Below are 16374 nucleotides of genomic sequence, written 5' to 3'. Positions count from 1 at the left end.
CGCTTCAACTTCCGTTATCCCAAGCCAATGCGGATTTCGTCAAATACGTAAACCTGTAAACCTGTTTTTTTTCCCAATGAACTTTATTGACCAGTTGCATTAATAGTGTAAAAATTGTGTCAAAGGTAAAAAAAAAAAGAAAAATGAGTGTAAACATTGTACTTTGAGCTCAGTGTTTGTGATTGCTCAGCGATGGCGGACGAGGAGCTTGACACTAGCGAGGTGCGAGGGAACCACCGGCTGGATGAAGGCAGGTTAGATGAGTACCTGAGCCGCCACCTGCCCGGGTACAGCGCAGCTCCATCCGCCGGGCTCACTGTCAGACAGTACAGGTGAGAGCGCTGCCTGCACACAGTACCATGCCTGCAGATATATACCCTAATTACTATTTAACTGGAACAGTCATTCTATAAAGAAACAGTCATGGGGAAAAGTCCAAAAAGTTTAGCATTAAACTGGAACATTGGTAATTCTTTTTAGAATTTCTCTTTTCTCTCAATTTTAAAAAACAAAACCTAATAGTTTGCACAGCACATATAGGCTGGAGCTAGTGTACAAGCTGTGCCCAGACACTTATTTAATCCTTTTCCCTTAGATGAGGTCCCCAATGTACTTTCAGTGTCCGTTTTGGGTTAGCGCTCTTTATTAGATTAAAAATAAAAACCATGAAAAGTGACTGCCCACGTCACAGGTTATGTCGCTAAAGGGAAATATATATGTTAATGCCTTTTATTAAGTATATATTCATTTGATAAGTAAAGTTCAGTTGGACATTTAAAAAAAAAACTAAACAAAAAAAACATTGTTAAGGGGATGCAGCAGGCACCATAACAACTTCATAGGAATAAAGTTATTATTGCACAGTTTGCTTCCAGGTACTGATTTGCCTGAAGGTGTTAAACCATTTAACCAACAAAGTTGTCAAGCCTCTGCCCTTGTATATTTGCTCCATGTCCAAGGCATCAGTCAAGAAACTACGGACCTGGCTGGCTCCACTGATCAGCTGATGCTTTCAACCTATCAGCAGCGCCCCAATGAGAAAAGAGAGAGTGTAGAAATTATGGATATTTTTCACTCTTTTCTAAATGGGGAGCTAAAGGTGCTGCGCCCAGTCTGAGGCTTACTGATTGAATTGGGGGCAGAGCGATTGGGCGCTTAAACTTCATTTAAGATAGTGCCAGGGACCTCTTTGCACCATAACAACATAATTCAGAGAAATTGTCATGGTGTCTGAAGTGGTCCCTTATGTCTTAGTTTCTTTGATGAAAGAAAATTGAACTACATTTGCAGTAGATGTTCACCGTTTATTCAAATATATGAATAAATTCATTAAAAACTGGTGGTATACACAACCTAATAAATGGGCTGTGAATAAGATTTAATATGCAACTGTCTTCGGATTTATATCATTTGTAGATGTGTATAGCTAAGTGAAGGTTAGATTATGTATTTTTGACTTTTTTTCTTTTTGTATGAAAAAGATGTTTGGCCCTCTTCCTAGTTGTAATGTGTAATATAGACTAAGGTTGTACTTGGTATGTGAATCTGGAATGACATATTTTAGAACAGCGGTTATGAACTAGGTAAGAATAATGTGCATCTGGAATTGACTATTAGCAAATGTAGGTATTTTACCTTGCCACACTGAAGGGTTGCAATTGCATAACATTATACACTGATCAATCACTACATTAAAACCACCTGCCTAATATCGTGTAGGTCCCCCTCCCCCTGCCAATATAGCTCTAGTGCGTTGAGGCATGAACTCCACAAGAAGTCTGACCATGTCCTGTGGTATCTGGCACCAAGACATGAGCAGCAGATCCTTTAAGCCTTACAATTTGTAAGGTGGGTGAATCGAATTTGTTGTTCCAACACATCTCACAGATGCTCAATCAGATTAATGTCTGGGGAACATGGAGGACAGGGCAACATCTTGAACTCTTGGCCATGTTCCCCAAACCATTTCTGAACACTTTTTGTAGTGTGGCAGGGTGCATTATCCTGCTGAGAGGTCACTGCCATCAGGGAACACCATTGCCATTAAGTGGTGTATATGGTCTGCAACAATCTATAGGTACATGGTATATGTCAAAGTAACACATCTATGTAATATAGAATGCACACTATAACCACTCCGAATAGTCAAAAATATAACTTTATTCTGTACAAAAAGTACTACAGCGAAAAAAAAAATACAGAAAATAAATAAACACAATGACAGAAGCAAGGGCAAATACAATAATGCAATCCTACAAAGTCAAAAAGTTTTTAACCAGCCTTAGAACAGAGACACGACTCACCAAACTCCCAACGTTTCGGCACCAACTGGCTGCCTTTATCAAGGGTATACATGTCAAAGTAACATCCACATGAATGCCAGGACACAAGGTTTCCCAGCAGAACATTACCTAGAGCATAGCACTGCCTCCGCCAGCCTGCCATCTTTCCATAGTACATTCTGCTGCCATCTCTTCCCAAGGTAAACAAGCACACGCACCCAGCTATCCACATGATCTAAAAGAAAAGAAAACATGATCCATCAGACGAGGCAATCTTCTTCCATTGCTCCATGGTTCAGTTCTGATGCTCACTTCCCCTTTTAAGGCACTCTCAGCAGTAGACATTGAACCATTTTGGTAGGTACTAACCACTGCATACTAGGAGCGCCCAATAATTAGGAAGAGAGCCATTTTGGAGATACTCTAATGTCTCGTTTCCACTGAGTGGTAGGGTCTAGTACGCTATTTGAGTGTTTCCATTATGAAAGTGGCCCATACAACCGAACTAAACCGCACCATTCCTGGGCCCCCTTCAGATGTAGGTCCATAGGAAATGGTACGGTAAGGTTAGGGCGGAGCTACTGGCGTCACACTATACAATCCATTTATTGGCGGACAGGAAAACGTCAATGCTCACAACAAATGACACGCTAGGCGTTTGGTCTAAATCCAGCATGCCCCTTGGCTGTCCGACTTGCAGTGGAAACACTCACCTGAATAGGCTGGACCATTCTAACCCTTCCGAACCGTACCGACCCGAGCCATACCGCTCAGTGGAAACGAGGCATAACACAGTTGTCAAGCCATCACTATTTGTCAAAGTCACTCCGATCTTTTCACTTGCCCATTTTTCCTGCTTCAAACACATGAAATTCAAGAACTGACTGTTCACTTGCTGTTTAATATATCCCACCTCTCGGCAGGCTCCATTGTAACAAGATAATCAATTTTATTCACTTCACCTGTCAGTGGTTTTAAAGTTGTGGCTGATCAGTGCACATTCCTGAACAAAGCATGAGTTTAGGATGTTTTTTTTTTTTATCAATAAGAAGTTGAGGTCTAGCTGTATAAATAATACTTATTGAAGTCAGCAGGTTAAAGGTGTGATGTGAGTCAGTTTCATGATAACCTCAAGGTATTTGCTTTGTTCAAAACACAATTTAAAAAGGCTATTTTCTCGATCTGCTGTAAATTTATCCTCAAGTTGTGATATTTATTATCTTAGTGGAAATCACTGAAGATCCACTGAAGTAGCATAAGGATCCCAATCCATGAGTAAGAACCTGTACTGTTCAGGTGTTCTGAAACACAGTTACAGTCATGGGAAAAATACTTTGACTTAGAATTTTATGGTTTTACATATGAAGACATAATCATCTGTTCCTTAGCAAGGTTTCTCCACTTTGGCTTTATTTTTGTTAAATAAATTATGACACCATGTAATATGTCATGTGTTGTTTATCTGAGGTTATATTTACCTAATTTTAAGACGTACTAAGGAATAGATAATATGTTTATGATATTATGTTATCCTGATAAACACAGATAGTAAACAAAACTTTACATTAAGTCAAATTGCCATGAGAAAAAGATGGATCTTTATTGAAGTAACATCATGACTGAATACAGGGGGAATAATTAAATCAGCCTGACTTGTTTTGTCCCACTCCAGCTGAAGTGGGCACAAAACATGTCAGACTCATTGTTTCCCTCTATTTGACTGAGCTGTGGAGTTACTTTAACCCCTTAACGACGAGTGACGGACGAGGTCCGTCACTCAGGGGAAAGCGTTAATGACGAGTGACGGACCTTGTCCGTCACGCGTTAAAATTAACCCCCGATTGCCGCAGTGCCGGCAATCGCGGGGTTAACGCTGTTGCTGGGTGCCTCCGAGTCAGGGGCAGACCAGCAGCAGCAAATCCCGATATCCCAGCCCGTGTGATCGCTGTGACAGCCAGTCACAGCGGTCACAATGCTGCTGGGATATCTGATCTGCCTCCCTCCACCTCGTGTGGGTTTGTGAAGTGGAGAGAGACGGATCGGTGCTACATTGTGTCCCTGCGTTACTGCTAAGTACTTATAAAGTATACAATTCCTTTCCCTGTAGTTAAAAACAAAGATTAAAAAAAATAACCCTTTCCCTGCTGCTTGATGACTAGCAGTGATCAATATACAGGTCACAGTACTTTACTGTGATCTATTTTTTTTTTTTTTTTTTTTTTTTTACTTTCAAGGGTTACATTTTAGGTTTTTTGTAACCCTAAGGGGTTACATTTTATTATTTGATTTTATTAATTTGTGATTTAGTTATTTTGGTGGGTGGAATTTAGTGGGAATTAGGGAATAAAAAAAGATTATTTTTAGTTAGAGTTTTGTTAGCTGTGTTAGCTGTATTAGCAATGTTTAGAAAGTATAGCGCAGAGGAGGCTTATGCCCTGTTAGCAGACGACTCAGAGGCGACTGACACTGCCTCAGAGAGTGACGCAGGGGACGCAGGGGACAGGGATTATGTGCCAGATACTGCAGGACCATCAGGGGAAATCGACGATTCCCCTAATGCTGAACATGGCGCAGATGACTGGGTACCCCCTAATAATTTTTCCCCAGACTTCCCAGTGTTTACAGCCAATCCTGGCATACAGGCTGACCTGTCTGCCTATAGTGCGCTGGATGTTATGCAGCTGTTCTTGGGGGATGAGATTTTTGAGGAGATAGTCACCCAGACTGATCTCTATGCGGAGCAATATCTGGCACGCAATCCAGACTCTCTTATCTCCAGGAAAGAGAGATGGAACCCAACCAGTGTGCCAGAATTGAAACTATTCTGGGCACTGACCATGCTAATGGGGCTAATTAAAAAGCCCACAATTAAGATGTATTGGTCTAAACATCCTATTTGCAATACCCCCATTTTTGCCGAGACAATGACGAGGGAAAGATATGAAGACATACTACGATTTATGCACTTTAGTGACAATAACAAGTGCCCCCCAAAAGGTGATCCGCAGTATGATCTTCTTTATAACATACGCCCTTTAATTTCCCACTTTAACAGTAAATTTGCCACTATATATACCCCCAATAAAAACATTTCCATTGACGAGTCCCTCATGAAGTTTAAGGGATATATCCCATCCAAAAGATCCCGATATGGGATCAAATTTTATAAACTGTGTGAAAGTGGCAGTGGCTACGTATACACCTTCCGTGTATACGAAGGAAGGGATAGCCACCTTGATCCCCCAGGTTGTCCAGATATAGTAGGGACAAGTGGAATAATTGTCTGGGACTTAATAATGCCACTACTTAATAAAGGTTATCATCTATACATCGATAACTTTTATAATAGCATCCCACTGTTAAAAATGTTGTACTGCTTTAAGACCGTGGCCTGTGGCACTATTCGGAAGAGTCGCACAGGTTTCCCAAAGGCTCTAGCGAACAAAAAAATGAAAAGTGGGGAAACAGCAGCTCTCTGCCAGAATGAACTGCTGGCACTCAAGTACAGGGATAAAAAGGATGTTTTCATCTTAACCACCATTCATGTAAAGCACTCGGAGGGTCGCAGTTCGTGGCAGAGACGAATGTAAACGGGTGCCAGTCTGCATATGGCAATATAATCGTCATATGGGGGGCGTTGATCTGTCCGATCAACTGATGCAGCCGTATTTGATCATGAGAAAGACTAGGGCATGGTATAAAAAAGTGGGCATATACCTGATGCAGATGGCAATCCACAATGCCTTTGTCATTTTTAAAAAGGCAAATGCTGGGCTGAAAAGCACTTTTCTTTCATTCCAGTTTGAGCTCATTTCTGGGCTGCTAGGTTGCCACCCAAGGAGACCATCAGTGGAGCCTAGCAGAAGAATAGAGGCAGGTCACTTCTGCTTTAAGATTCCACCAACTCCTAAAAAACAAAACCCCCAGAAAAGGTGCAGGGTGTGTTACAAGAGGGGCGTAAGAGTTGAGACCAGCTATTACTGCCCTGATTGCCCCTCTCAGCCCGGCCTATGTATTGGCCTCTGTTTTAAAAATGTTCACACCCAGGCCGAATAAGTAGACCAGTTTTGGGGTGTGATTTTTAGTAATCTGTCTGATTGGTTACCAAATCTTGGCTTTGTCTACCGTTTATCCTGTCTTCTCTGATCCTTGACCTCGGCTTGTCCTATCGTTGTTCCGTTTCTCTTTACTCCTTTGACCTCGGCTTGTACCTTGACAATTCTCTGCTTGTATAGCCCGGCCATTCTAAGGACCGGTATTACAAGTTTTTCTCTCTGTGTTCTCTCTTTGTGGTCTGTCTGTGTTTTGGTTTCGGAATCCATGACAGCTTTGCCCGGGACGCAGATGACTGGGTACTACCCCCGGATAAGTTTACCCCAACTATTTCCCCTTTTCACAGCAAATAGTATGCACTTGTTCATAATTTGAATTGATGAGCTGCTTAAACTTAAAAATATATGTGGCCTTTGAGAGGTAATTTGCAGTCCTGAGCCGCTAAAATGAGACTTGGGCCCAGCATCCACTTTTGAAAAAATATGGAAGTGGTGTGTCTCCAATGTGCCCCTTCAACATCCACTCTGAAAAAGGTACACATGGGGGGTATTGTTGTACTAAGATGACATAGCTGAGCAACATATTAGGTGTTATACTGCCGTAGCACACATAAGGATAGCAAAATATACAGTAACATCTCCAAGTGTGTGTCAAAAAGGCAGAAAAAATGCTAATTGCAACTAGACTTGTTACAAACTAACAAAAAAATGATCCTACACTAAGGTTTAGAATATACCTTTTGAAATACCCCGGGGTGTCTACTTTAAGAAATGGTAGGCCTTTGTGGGGTAGTTTGAATTTAAAACCTGCTAAGATGCTTGGAAATTGCACATAGGCCCAGCGTCAAAACTCAAAGTTTGGTAAAAACCCATATGACTTGGTCTCCAATGTGCCCCTTCAACATCAACATAACCATGAAAAAGGTACACATGTGGGTATCGTTGCACTAAGATGACATAGCTGAGCAACATATTAGGTGTTATACTGCCATAGCACACATAAGGATAGCAAAATATACAGTAACATCTCCAAGTGTGTGTGTCAAAAAGGCAGAAAAAAATGCTAATTGCAACCAGACTTGGTACAAACTAACAAAAAAATTATCCTACACTAAGGTTTAGAATACACCTTTTGAAATACCCCGGGGTGTCTATTTTAAGAAATGGTAGGCCTTTGTGGGGTAGTCTGAATTTAAAACCATTTTATTAATCTGACATCATCAGAAGTGATTCTTTGAGCCAATCACAATGTTTTCCCATAGGATTGGCTGAGGGTGTCAAGGAGGCAGATCAGACAGAGCCAGGACAAGCCAAACACAGCCCAATCAGCATTTTCAGTGCATCTCCATGAGGAAAGTTCACTGTCTCCCCCAGGAAGCACCTCTAGTAGCCATCTGAGAAGTGGCTAGTGGAGTTATCCCTAGGCTGTAATGTAAACACTGCATTTTCTCTGAAAAAGACCGTGTTTTACTGCAAAAAGCCTGATGGAAATGATTACTAACCAGAACAAACATAATAAGCTGTAGTTGTTCTGGTGCCTATAATGTCCCTTTAAGTTTACATAATATATATTCCATTATTTGGTAAACCACATTTTCTTTCCTTACAGGTCTGGCCAGTCGAATGCAACATATTTCATTAAGAAGGGGTCAAATAAATATGTACTCAGGAAGAAGCCACATGGCCCACTTCTGCCTGGAGCTCATCGGGTAAAGTGCAATTTACAATTCTGTTTCTATCTTTCAGTGTTTATATCGCTGTAGAACATTAAACATGTATATAATAAAAATTGTCAATATTATTCATAATAATATATTAAAGGGTCTCTAAAGGCACCATAACTTCTACAGTGTGTTGTTATGGTTCCAGGAGCCCCCTATTGCAGTCTGGTAAACCAATGCTTTAGGGTGAAAAACAACCACCAGCCCTTCAGAGTGGAGTGCTATGTAGTTTAATACAGTATACACTTAGCCCTATAATGGGGATATGGAATAATGCTGTAATATTATGTAGCTGGAGAAAGGAAATATATATATATATATATTTTTTTTTTTTACAAAATTAAAAAACAAGAAGAGAAGAGAAAACTGTGGCAAAAGTAACCTCGACACAGTCTCTTGGAGGGGCCTGCTGGACAATCTCTTGCCAAAAGTCTATGGGCCCTTTAAAAACGTATGTGATTTATGTACTTTTGTACTCCAGAAAGAGACACTGACCGTTACACCTAATTCCCTTGAACTGTTTTGGGCATAGGACCATGTGCATGGTCGGTCAAAGCTATGACTTCTATGGAAATCCCGAACCCCTGAATCGATCTTGGTGATTTTTGGATATGTTGGTCCCCCAGATCGAGGTTATCAGGGGATGTGACTTTTGTGGGGTTTCCATGTGTTTTGGGGGTACTTTCAGGATATTGTAAAATGTATGTTTTCTGTGCCTGGAGATAATTGGGTTAAGTACAGTTCCTGACTTAATTATCTCTCAGGCACAGGGGAGAGATTATCCTATTTTGTGTGAGAGCCAATGTCATTACAGTGCGTACTTTGTCATAGTCCCCTCTCAGATCCAGTGGGGATTGCCCCAGGAATATGTTGTAGTAAACCCCTTACATGGGGACCTGCATATAAGGCCAGTTGTGGCTGCCATTTAAACAGTTCCTCTTCACCCGCAACATAGAGCCTCAGCTCATGTGTGGAGGGGACAGCTATATTCACTCTGGAGATTGCTATACTCATTATACTCCCTTGGATTCTAATCACTAGCTCTTGTAAGAGCTATCCTGCTATACTCTCTGGAGTAGGAGAGGTCTACCCACTGGAAGCTTGATCCTGGTCTTGGGTCCAGGGTGGGTGGAGGACAGCGAGACCCCAAGCAAGCTGTAACGCTGGCTGTGGGGACTACGGTGTTTATGGTGTCTGGTGGAATGCTTGGAAGTACTCGGAGTTACTAGGAAGCAGCGATTGGAGGAGGCACCTAGTCAGGGTGCCAGACGGTCTGTCACTAAAACCCTATGGTGTGTAACCTTAAACACTCTTGTGTGTATAAAACAATGCTCAAACTCACATGGATTTAAGCCAAAAAGACTCCGATCGTAACAGCACTTGTGAACTTAGGTGACCTTTTCTTATGTTCCAGAGATGATAGCTTGGAAAAAGCACAAAGACAGAAGCAACAGATCCTAGTGTAGATTGTCACACATAGTATCCAGATTTCTAAAAGTAAAATCACTGCTCACCTTATCCAGAGCCAAAGTCACCTGGCTCTGCGTATAGTAGCTTGTGGCGTTTAAGGGGGCACAACCCTTGTTGTAGTAGCAGTTAAGTTGGAGGCTAAAAGGTCTTTGAAACATTTATTTATGTAGCAAAATAATATAAAGTAAGATTAAAAGCAACATTGATAAAGCAATCTAAAGTGCAGTCCAAAGGTTCCACTTTGCCCTCCTAATGGGCTTTATCAATCTTACCTCTGTATGCTCAGTACCCTTTGTCCTTCGGGTGTGAGTTGCTTTAAAAGCTGAATTTTATACCCTCTACATTACCATTGTCTCAAAAGTATTAATTGGCTGAAATCTGTTAAAACGTAATGTGAATTGATATGATAACGTGGAAGTATGAACTAATGCTTTATTAGATCAACTCAGACCAGAAGGGATTCAGGCACCTGAAAGTAAGAGTCATAAGAATTTGTAAATAGCTTGACAGATTTGTGTCAGACAGCATCTGAGGACTCTATATGTTACACACAACCGCTCACAGTAACAGCTGTGGTACCAGAAGTGTCCAATTACATATGGAATATTTATATATAGTTTCATTGCAAGAAGAAACCTTAAAGGATCACTATAGTGTCAGGAAAACAAACTTTTTTTTTATGACACTATAGCATCCTAAGGACCCCCCCCCGACCCTCAGGGTCCTCCTCCCTTGGCGCTGAAGGTTAAAACCCCTTCAGCTACTTACCTTTATCCAGCACCGGCCTCCCTCGGCGCTGGGGACCTCTTCTCCCCCGCCAACGTCAGCTCCCGAGTGGAGCGGAATGCGCATGCACGGCAAGAGCCGCGCGCATTCAAACAGTCCATTGGAAAGCATTTCTCAATGCTTTCCTATGGACGTTCTGCACTCTGGAGCAGATGCGCCTCTTGCGGCTGTCAGGAAGACAGCCACTAGAGGTTGGATTAAGCCTGCAATGTAAACATAGCAGTTTTCTCAAACTAATCAGTAATATCTATACTTTGTACCATATGTGTTTATGACGTGTAACTTCAAAATGTGCACTGTTTCAGGGATAGCTATCTTTGGAAAACAACAAAATCATATACATATCAGTGAGTTGTGTATTATCTGTGCATTATGATATTTCTAGGTTAGTGTAAGTTAGTGAAAGTTTTGCAGGTTAATGTTTACATAGTGCAGGGATTAGTGTTTCCTAATTGCCTACACTACCCGAACACGTGTTAAACACACAAGATTAAGGTTGCCTAGGGTCCTAGTTAGGATGCAGATTAGGGCCACCTCTTAGAGCCCTGGGCTGTATTCAGTGAGTTGTGCGTGTGTGGTTGCTGAATGTTGTATGTGTCTGTGGGAGACTGAATGTGCCTTTGAGTGCTGGTCGAGTGTTGTTTGTGTGTGTGTGTGTGGTGTCTGAATGTTGTGGAATAGTCTAACCGTTGTTTGTGTTTGTGGCGTGTTTTGCCCCTCTCCAGCTTACCTTTCCTTGATGGTCTGGTAGAGGAATCCTGAGAGCAGAACCACTGGTAATCTGGTGAGGGAAGTTTGATCTGGACCAAGTAGAGCTGACCACTTTAAGATCTCCCTTGCTGTCTGGCGCTCGATTAATGAAAGCTGGCTGAGGCACTTGAGTCATTGAGAAGTGCTGGTGGACCATGAGGGAGTACTTATGCCTTATGAGTAATCCGATTCTGAGTGTAGGGGGTGAAAGGGGAACATGTCTCAGTCCTGCATGAGAATAGCATCAATGTCAGTGTAACTCCCACTCATTTTGGGAAGACTAGGACATGTATGTATGTATGTGTATAATGGAATTCTAATAAATATAATATACAAAATAGAGCGCACTCCACTTGAAATTAGCTAATTTTAAAGCCAGTGAAATTTTTAAACACTTGACTTAGCAAGGTAAATTTTATTTTCAAAGGATTTCCCATGCAAAGTGGGTTAATTTCACAAGAGCAATCATTAGGCTGGTACATTTGTCACAGGCTTATGCAATATATGATCATATTTTATATCAAAAATTTTTAGTTGTGTTTATTTTCTTTTTTTGTTTTTTGTTTTTTCAAAGATTTACCGGCTTTAAAGTTGAGAGTACTGTATTCTGTATATAATGGTTAAATATAAAGCTTTTCTTAAACTTGTGTTTTTTTAAATTAGGTTGACCGTGAATATCAGGTGGAGCAGGCATTATATGCGGCAGGCTTTCCTGTCCCAAGGCCATTACTGTACTGTAACGATGTTAAAGTTGTTGGAACTGAATTCTTTGTGATGGAGCATGTGCAGGTTGGTGCCTTTTATATTTTTTTTACATTCTTTCTTTTTATAGCGCATTGGTATACATACAGAGCTTGCATTGACATTTTTGCAGTATCATGTATAATAGTCGTGGATATACGTGTAGTAGAAATTGCCAAAGAAAAAATATTGCGCTTTTATTAAAAAAAACAAGATAAAACATGAGTAGGCACAAAGGGTTAACTAATAATGAAGACATGCTGAACTGCCATATTAAACAATATAGTTGTAGTGCCACTGGGTACTGGTTTTAATAAAAAAGGATAAGGAGGAGAACAGGAGGCCCTGCACTAACAGCTTGGTAACAGTAGTTAGTAGATGTACACCATCAAAAAATGCTTGGTTTAAATGAGGGCTTGTCAAAGCTAGGATGGGCAAGTTTGGCGACTTGAAACTCAATGTAATATTTGGTAGGAGTACCCAGAATAAAATATCAACAATCGGAGCGGGGCTTGGGAGCTGAGTTGAACGGATGCCATCTCCAACAGCTCCCGACCTCGCAACGATAATCTTGTGAATATCACGAGCATCTTAACCCTCTCGCAGACATCAACCCCACTCCGAGCATTGGGTAACCGAGAGGTGTCGACTAATGCCCTTCTTTCACCAAACGAAGCCGGGAAAGGTGAAACTAAAACACCGGGCTGCACGCTGAAGCGACTGGACGCATGCTGAGGGAGCTCCGGGCCCCAAACGACGAAAAACGTGCAAAATCGAGCAAAATACCCCGCAATCCTCAATCTTGCATACCAGCAACTACCCCAACACTCAATGGGGAGAAAGGGGAAGAAATCAGTGCCACACAGACCCACCCCGGGCCTCACGATAGGGGAGATGTGGATACAGGCGCGCGGTAACACTAAGGCTAACATGGCGGCCCAACACGGCGGGTGCTCGGATTTCTCAGAGGACCTATCCGATGCAGACGAAGCGGTTTACCAACGGCCCCCAGACCCACCACGGAAGGCACAACGCTGTGGTAAAGAGGCCGAAGCTGAACTGCTCACTGTGGCGGTCATGAAGGAACTCATGGCGGACCTGAAACATAGCTTTCACGAGGAAGTCGGAGCGCTCCGAGCGGATCTGCAGGGCCTGACAGGCCACATCTCCCAACTGGAGGGTACTACACTGACCCAAGCCCAAGACATCACCGCCTTGCAACACACTTTACTGGAACAACATAACCGGCAACTTGAGAATCGCCTCGCGGCGCTTGAAGACGCCAGGAGGGCACCCAACATAAAAGTCAGGGGAGTCAGCGAGGACATTGCTGAGGCCGAGTTGCCAAAATTAATAGAACGCATGCTACACGCTATAGTGCCACAGGGAAAGCGCACAACGATTGCCCCGGAAGGGATATTCAGGATCCCCAAACCACCAAATGCGCCCAATAACACCACAAGAGACATCATCCTAAAACTCAACAACAGCAGCCAAAAGGCGATGATTCTATCAGCCTTCCGAACCAAAACCCCTTTCCGATTTGAAAACATGGATATTTCGCTCTTTCCGGATCTGTCTAATGGCACCCTACCTTGGCGTAGATCGCTAAAGCCACTCACCTTGATCCTCCGTGAACACAAAGTGGATTACAGATGGCGGCCTTCCAGGACACTCACAGTCACGAAGGGTGCGGACTCACATAGCATTCAGGACATCCAAGACGCCCCGGCCTTCTTGCAACTTCTGCACCTACCCTGCGAACAACTGACCCTGACGGGGCCTATCAACGCAAATGACCACAGCCTTCACAACCGCACCCATACATGGGACCCGGACCGGAGTGTCCCATTTATCCCCCAAAGCTCCACGCCGGAGGCATACGCAGCGATCACCACTTAAAGACTTTGGGACTGTCACAACCTATTGCTGGCTGAGCTCGCTGCCTGCCATTCCACACTTGGAAGGGGCGAAATAAGGCATTCCGCCACCTATCATTGACTGCTGGAGCTCAACTAACTCCAAACCTTGAAATTGATAAGTTATGCTCAAAGTAGAGTATTCATTTTAGATGTTATGCTAACCTACTTTTTTCTCCCGTACCTTGACTAGCATAAACCTTAGCCTTCTGTTTTAGGTATTACCGTTTAGCGTAATCAGACTACACAAGACTATATACACTTTACGGGGCAGTTATACTCATACCCCTAGATAGCACCGATGAATACCTCTTCGGCACTTAATGCTTGGGACCCGGGGGGGGCGCGGACAGCCTGCTACTTAAACTACTCTGTGAGTGAGAGACCCAACTCTCCTTACAGGCCGGTCCCGCAGGTCGGCAGCATGGGATACCATTACACATAGCTCACTCCACTGTAAAGCGGGCTTTACAGCTCATAGCACTGCTGCACGTTATGTGCTGTACATTCTCCCGAATTGCCACAGACATTCTTCCCTCCACAGGGAGCACCCTAAACTCCACGAATCGACCAGGGCTATTTAGCGAGAGGACCCGTTAGTCCATATCCTCTAGGTCCCATGCACAGACCTGCCACCCAACACGCTGACCGCATACTCATAACTAACGGCGCTGAAAGTGCTGCCGAAGCCTCCCCCTTACATACCCCTATGGTATGACGCCCATGGGCCTTTAATATTCGCCCTCTAAGCTAGGATCTCACATCGACACATATAGGGACTGACAAGTGGGCTACTGCACGAAGCAGCTGCTAGTGACTAGCCCTACACGTGTAATCCAGGGAGTTAGAACCAAGACTGATAGACGGCACTTGAGGCGGCCATCCCTTTACTCTTAACGCCATCTCTAGGCATCTTATGTTATTTGTTGGCAATGTTTTACCTAGTGTTCTTGTTTTTTCTTTTTGTTTTTATCTCATGCACACAAAATGTACCTTGGTTAACTAGGCGGTTAACGGTGGCACCTTACCAGGTCAATATGCTGATCTGCACCAAGAATTTGTCTGCCTTACCCTGTAACTGATGTGTTGATTTACACCATTGAAACCACTATCTAACCAAAACGATGCAAAGGCTATAACTAGCCACGACTTGTACATAACCCCACGTTCCACCTGCACTAGCGTTAGCTCAAGCCTTGTACGGCCCACCCGAGATTTGCAGACATGCACTTAACGCAACACAGAAGACACAATGTGACACTTCCCTGCTTGTTAAATTCTCGGCCTATTTAAACCGCATCGTGACACCACCTAACCGCCTCTCAGTAGCTTAGCCTGAGTGGCTATGAATGATGGCATACCATGAGACGAGCCACACATAGCAGGGCAGCGCACAGTTGCGAAGTAAGCAACACATCTTTACTCAGACTAGGTAGGCGAACAAAGACAAACACCTATTTTGTAATCACAGCCGTGGTTTCCCTATTCATGTTTTACTGGCTTTCATGTTTTATCCTTACTGATGTTCACCATAACTATAAAAATGTGCTCATGTAATTTAAACCCCCATGTAAGAAATGTCAATGATGTAAGCGAGTGGATTGCCTTTGGGGTACCATGAGCTTTTCTGTTGAACCTATATGCACGAAAAAATAAAGAATTTAAAAAAAAAAAAAATAAAAAAAAAGAAACGAAAACACCGGGCCTACCTCACTCCTACGAGATACGGCCTGGAGACTCTCCTAGACAGCATCGGGACGGAATACCGCCCAGACTTGGAGGAGACGGTCACCACAACACACAGCAGCCCCACTGCAACCATGGGGCGCCGCACGCAAAAACAGCACCCGGTATCGGAAGCAGACCAACCAAACATCGGGGAAATGCTGCAACGACACGCACCCTCCAAAATGGCCGCCACGAGATCCTCCACAGTAGGCCTCCCGCCAGCTCTATCAGAGCGGGCTCACTCACCGGAGCTAAGGCCTGAGGACAAGCGAGACAACTCACCCCTGGCTGGCACAGAGCTGAGCGAGAACACCTTTGCTACAAAACAAGACCTACAAACATGGATGCAGGAGATTCAATCCCTGCTAGCTGCGGATATTGGCACTCTCAAGACGGACGTACGTAAAACCGCGGAGAGGGTGAGTGCCATGGAAGGGGACATACAATCACTGACAAGTGGGACATCAAATCTCACCGCAGCCCTGCAATCCCTGCAGACAGCCCACCAAGCACTTGCGACTCAGGTGGCCACCCAGGAGGACCGCCTGCGTCGCAATCATATTAAGCTTAGGGGAGTCCCACAAAGAATCACCCCAGAGGAGTTACCCCACTTCGTGAGGAGGCTCCTAACCTCCATACTACCGCCAGCTGCAGCCAGAAAACTCACCCTAGAGGGCGTATTTCGTCTGCCAGCAGGGAACAACACACCAGCCGCGGAGGCTAGAGACGTTATACTAAAATGTGCTACAACACATGATAAAGCGGCAATACTGGCAGCAATCAAAGGCAAGACTCCCCTACCGTTCGAAAACTCCAACCTGTTCTTCTTTCAAGACCTCACTCGAGCGACACTACACTGGCGGAGATCAATAAAACACTTAACAAGCCGCCTGAGAACCGCAGGCATGCAGTACAGATGGGGCAT

General features: G+C 43.5%; 1 protein-coding gene across 1 annotated transcript in view; it reads left to right on the top strand.

The window, feature by feature from the left end:
- The first annotated feature begins 90 nt into the window (after positions 1-90).
- The window catches only part of ACAD11 (acyl-CoA dehydrogenase family member 11), a 115515-nt gene continuing 99231 nt past the window's right edge, over positions 91-16374 (top strand). Inside the window, exons 1-3 of the mRNA XM_063452159.1 lie at positions 91-332; positions 7944-8043; positions 11725-11850. Coding sequence (XP_063308229.1) covers positions 193-332; positions 7944-8043; positions 11725-11850 — 366 coding nt within the window. The 5' untranslated portion in view covers positions 91-192. The remainder of the gene's footprint in view (positions 333-7943; positions 8044-11724; positions 11851-16374) is intronic.

The sequence above is a fragment of the Pelobates fuscus genome, chromosome 4 (genome assembly GCF_036172605.1).
Source record: "Pelobates fuscus isolate aPelFus1 chromosome 4, aPelFus1.pri, whole genome shotgun sequence".
NCBI classification, from domain to species: Eukaryota; Metazoa; Chordata; class Amphibia; order Anura; family Pelobatidae; genus Pelobates; species Pelobates fuscus.
The sequence above is the reverse complement of the archived record's forward strand: the minus strand, read 5'-3'. Positions and strand labels throughout refer to the sequence as shown.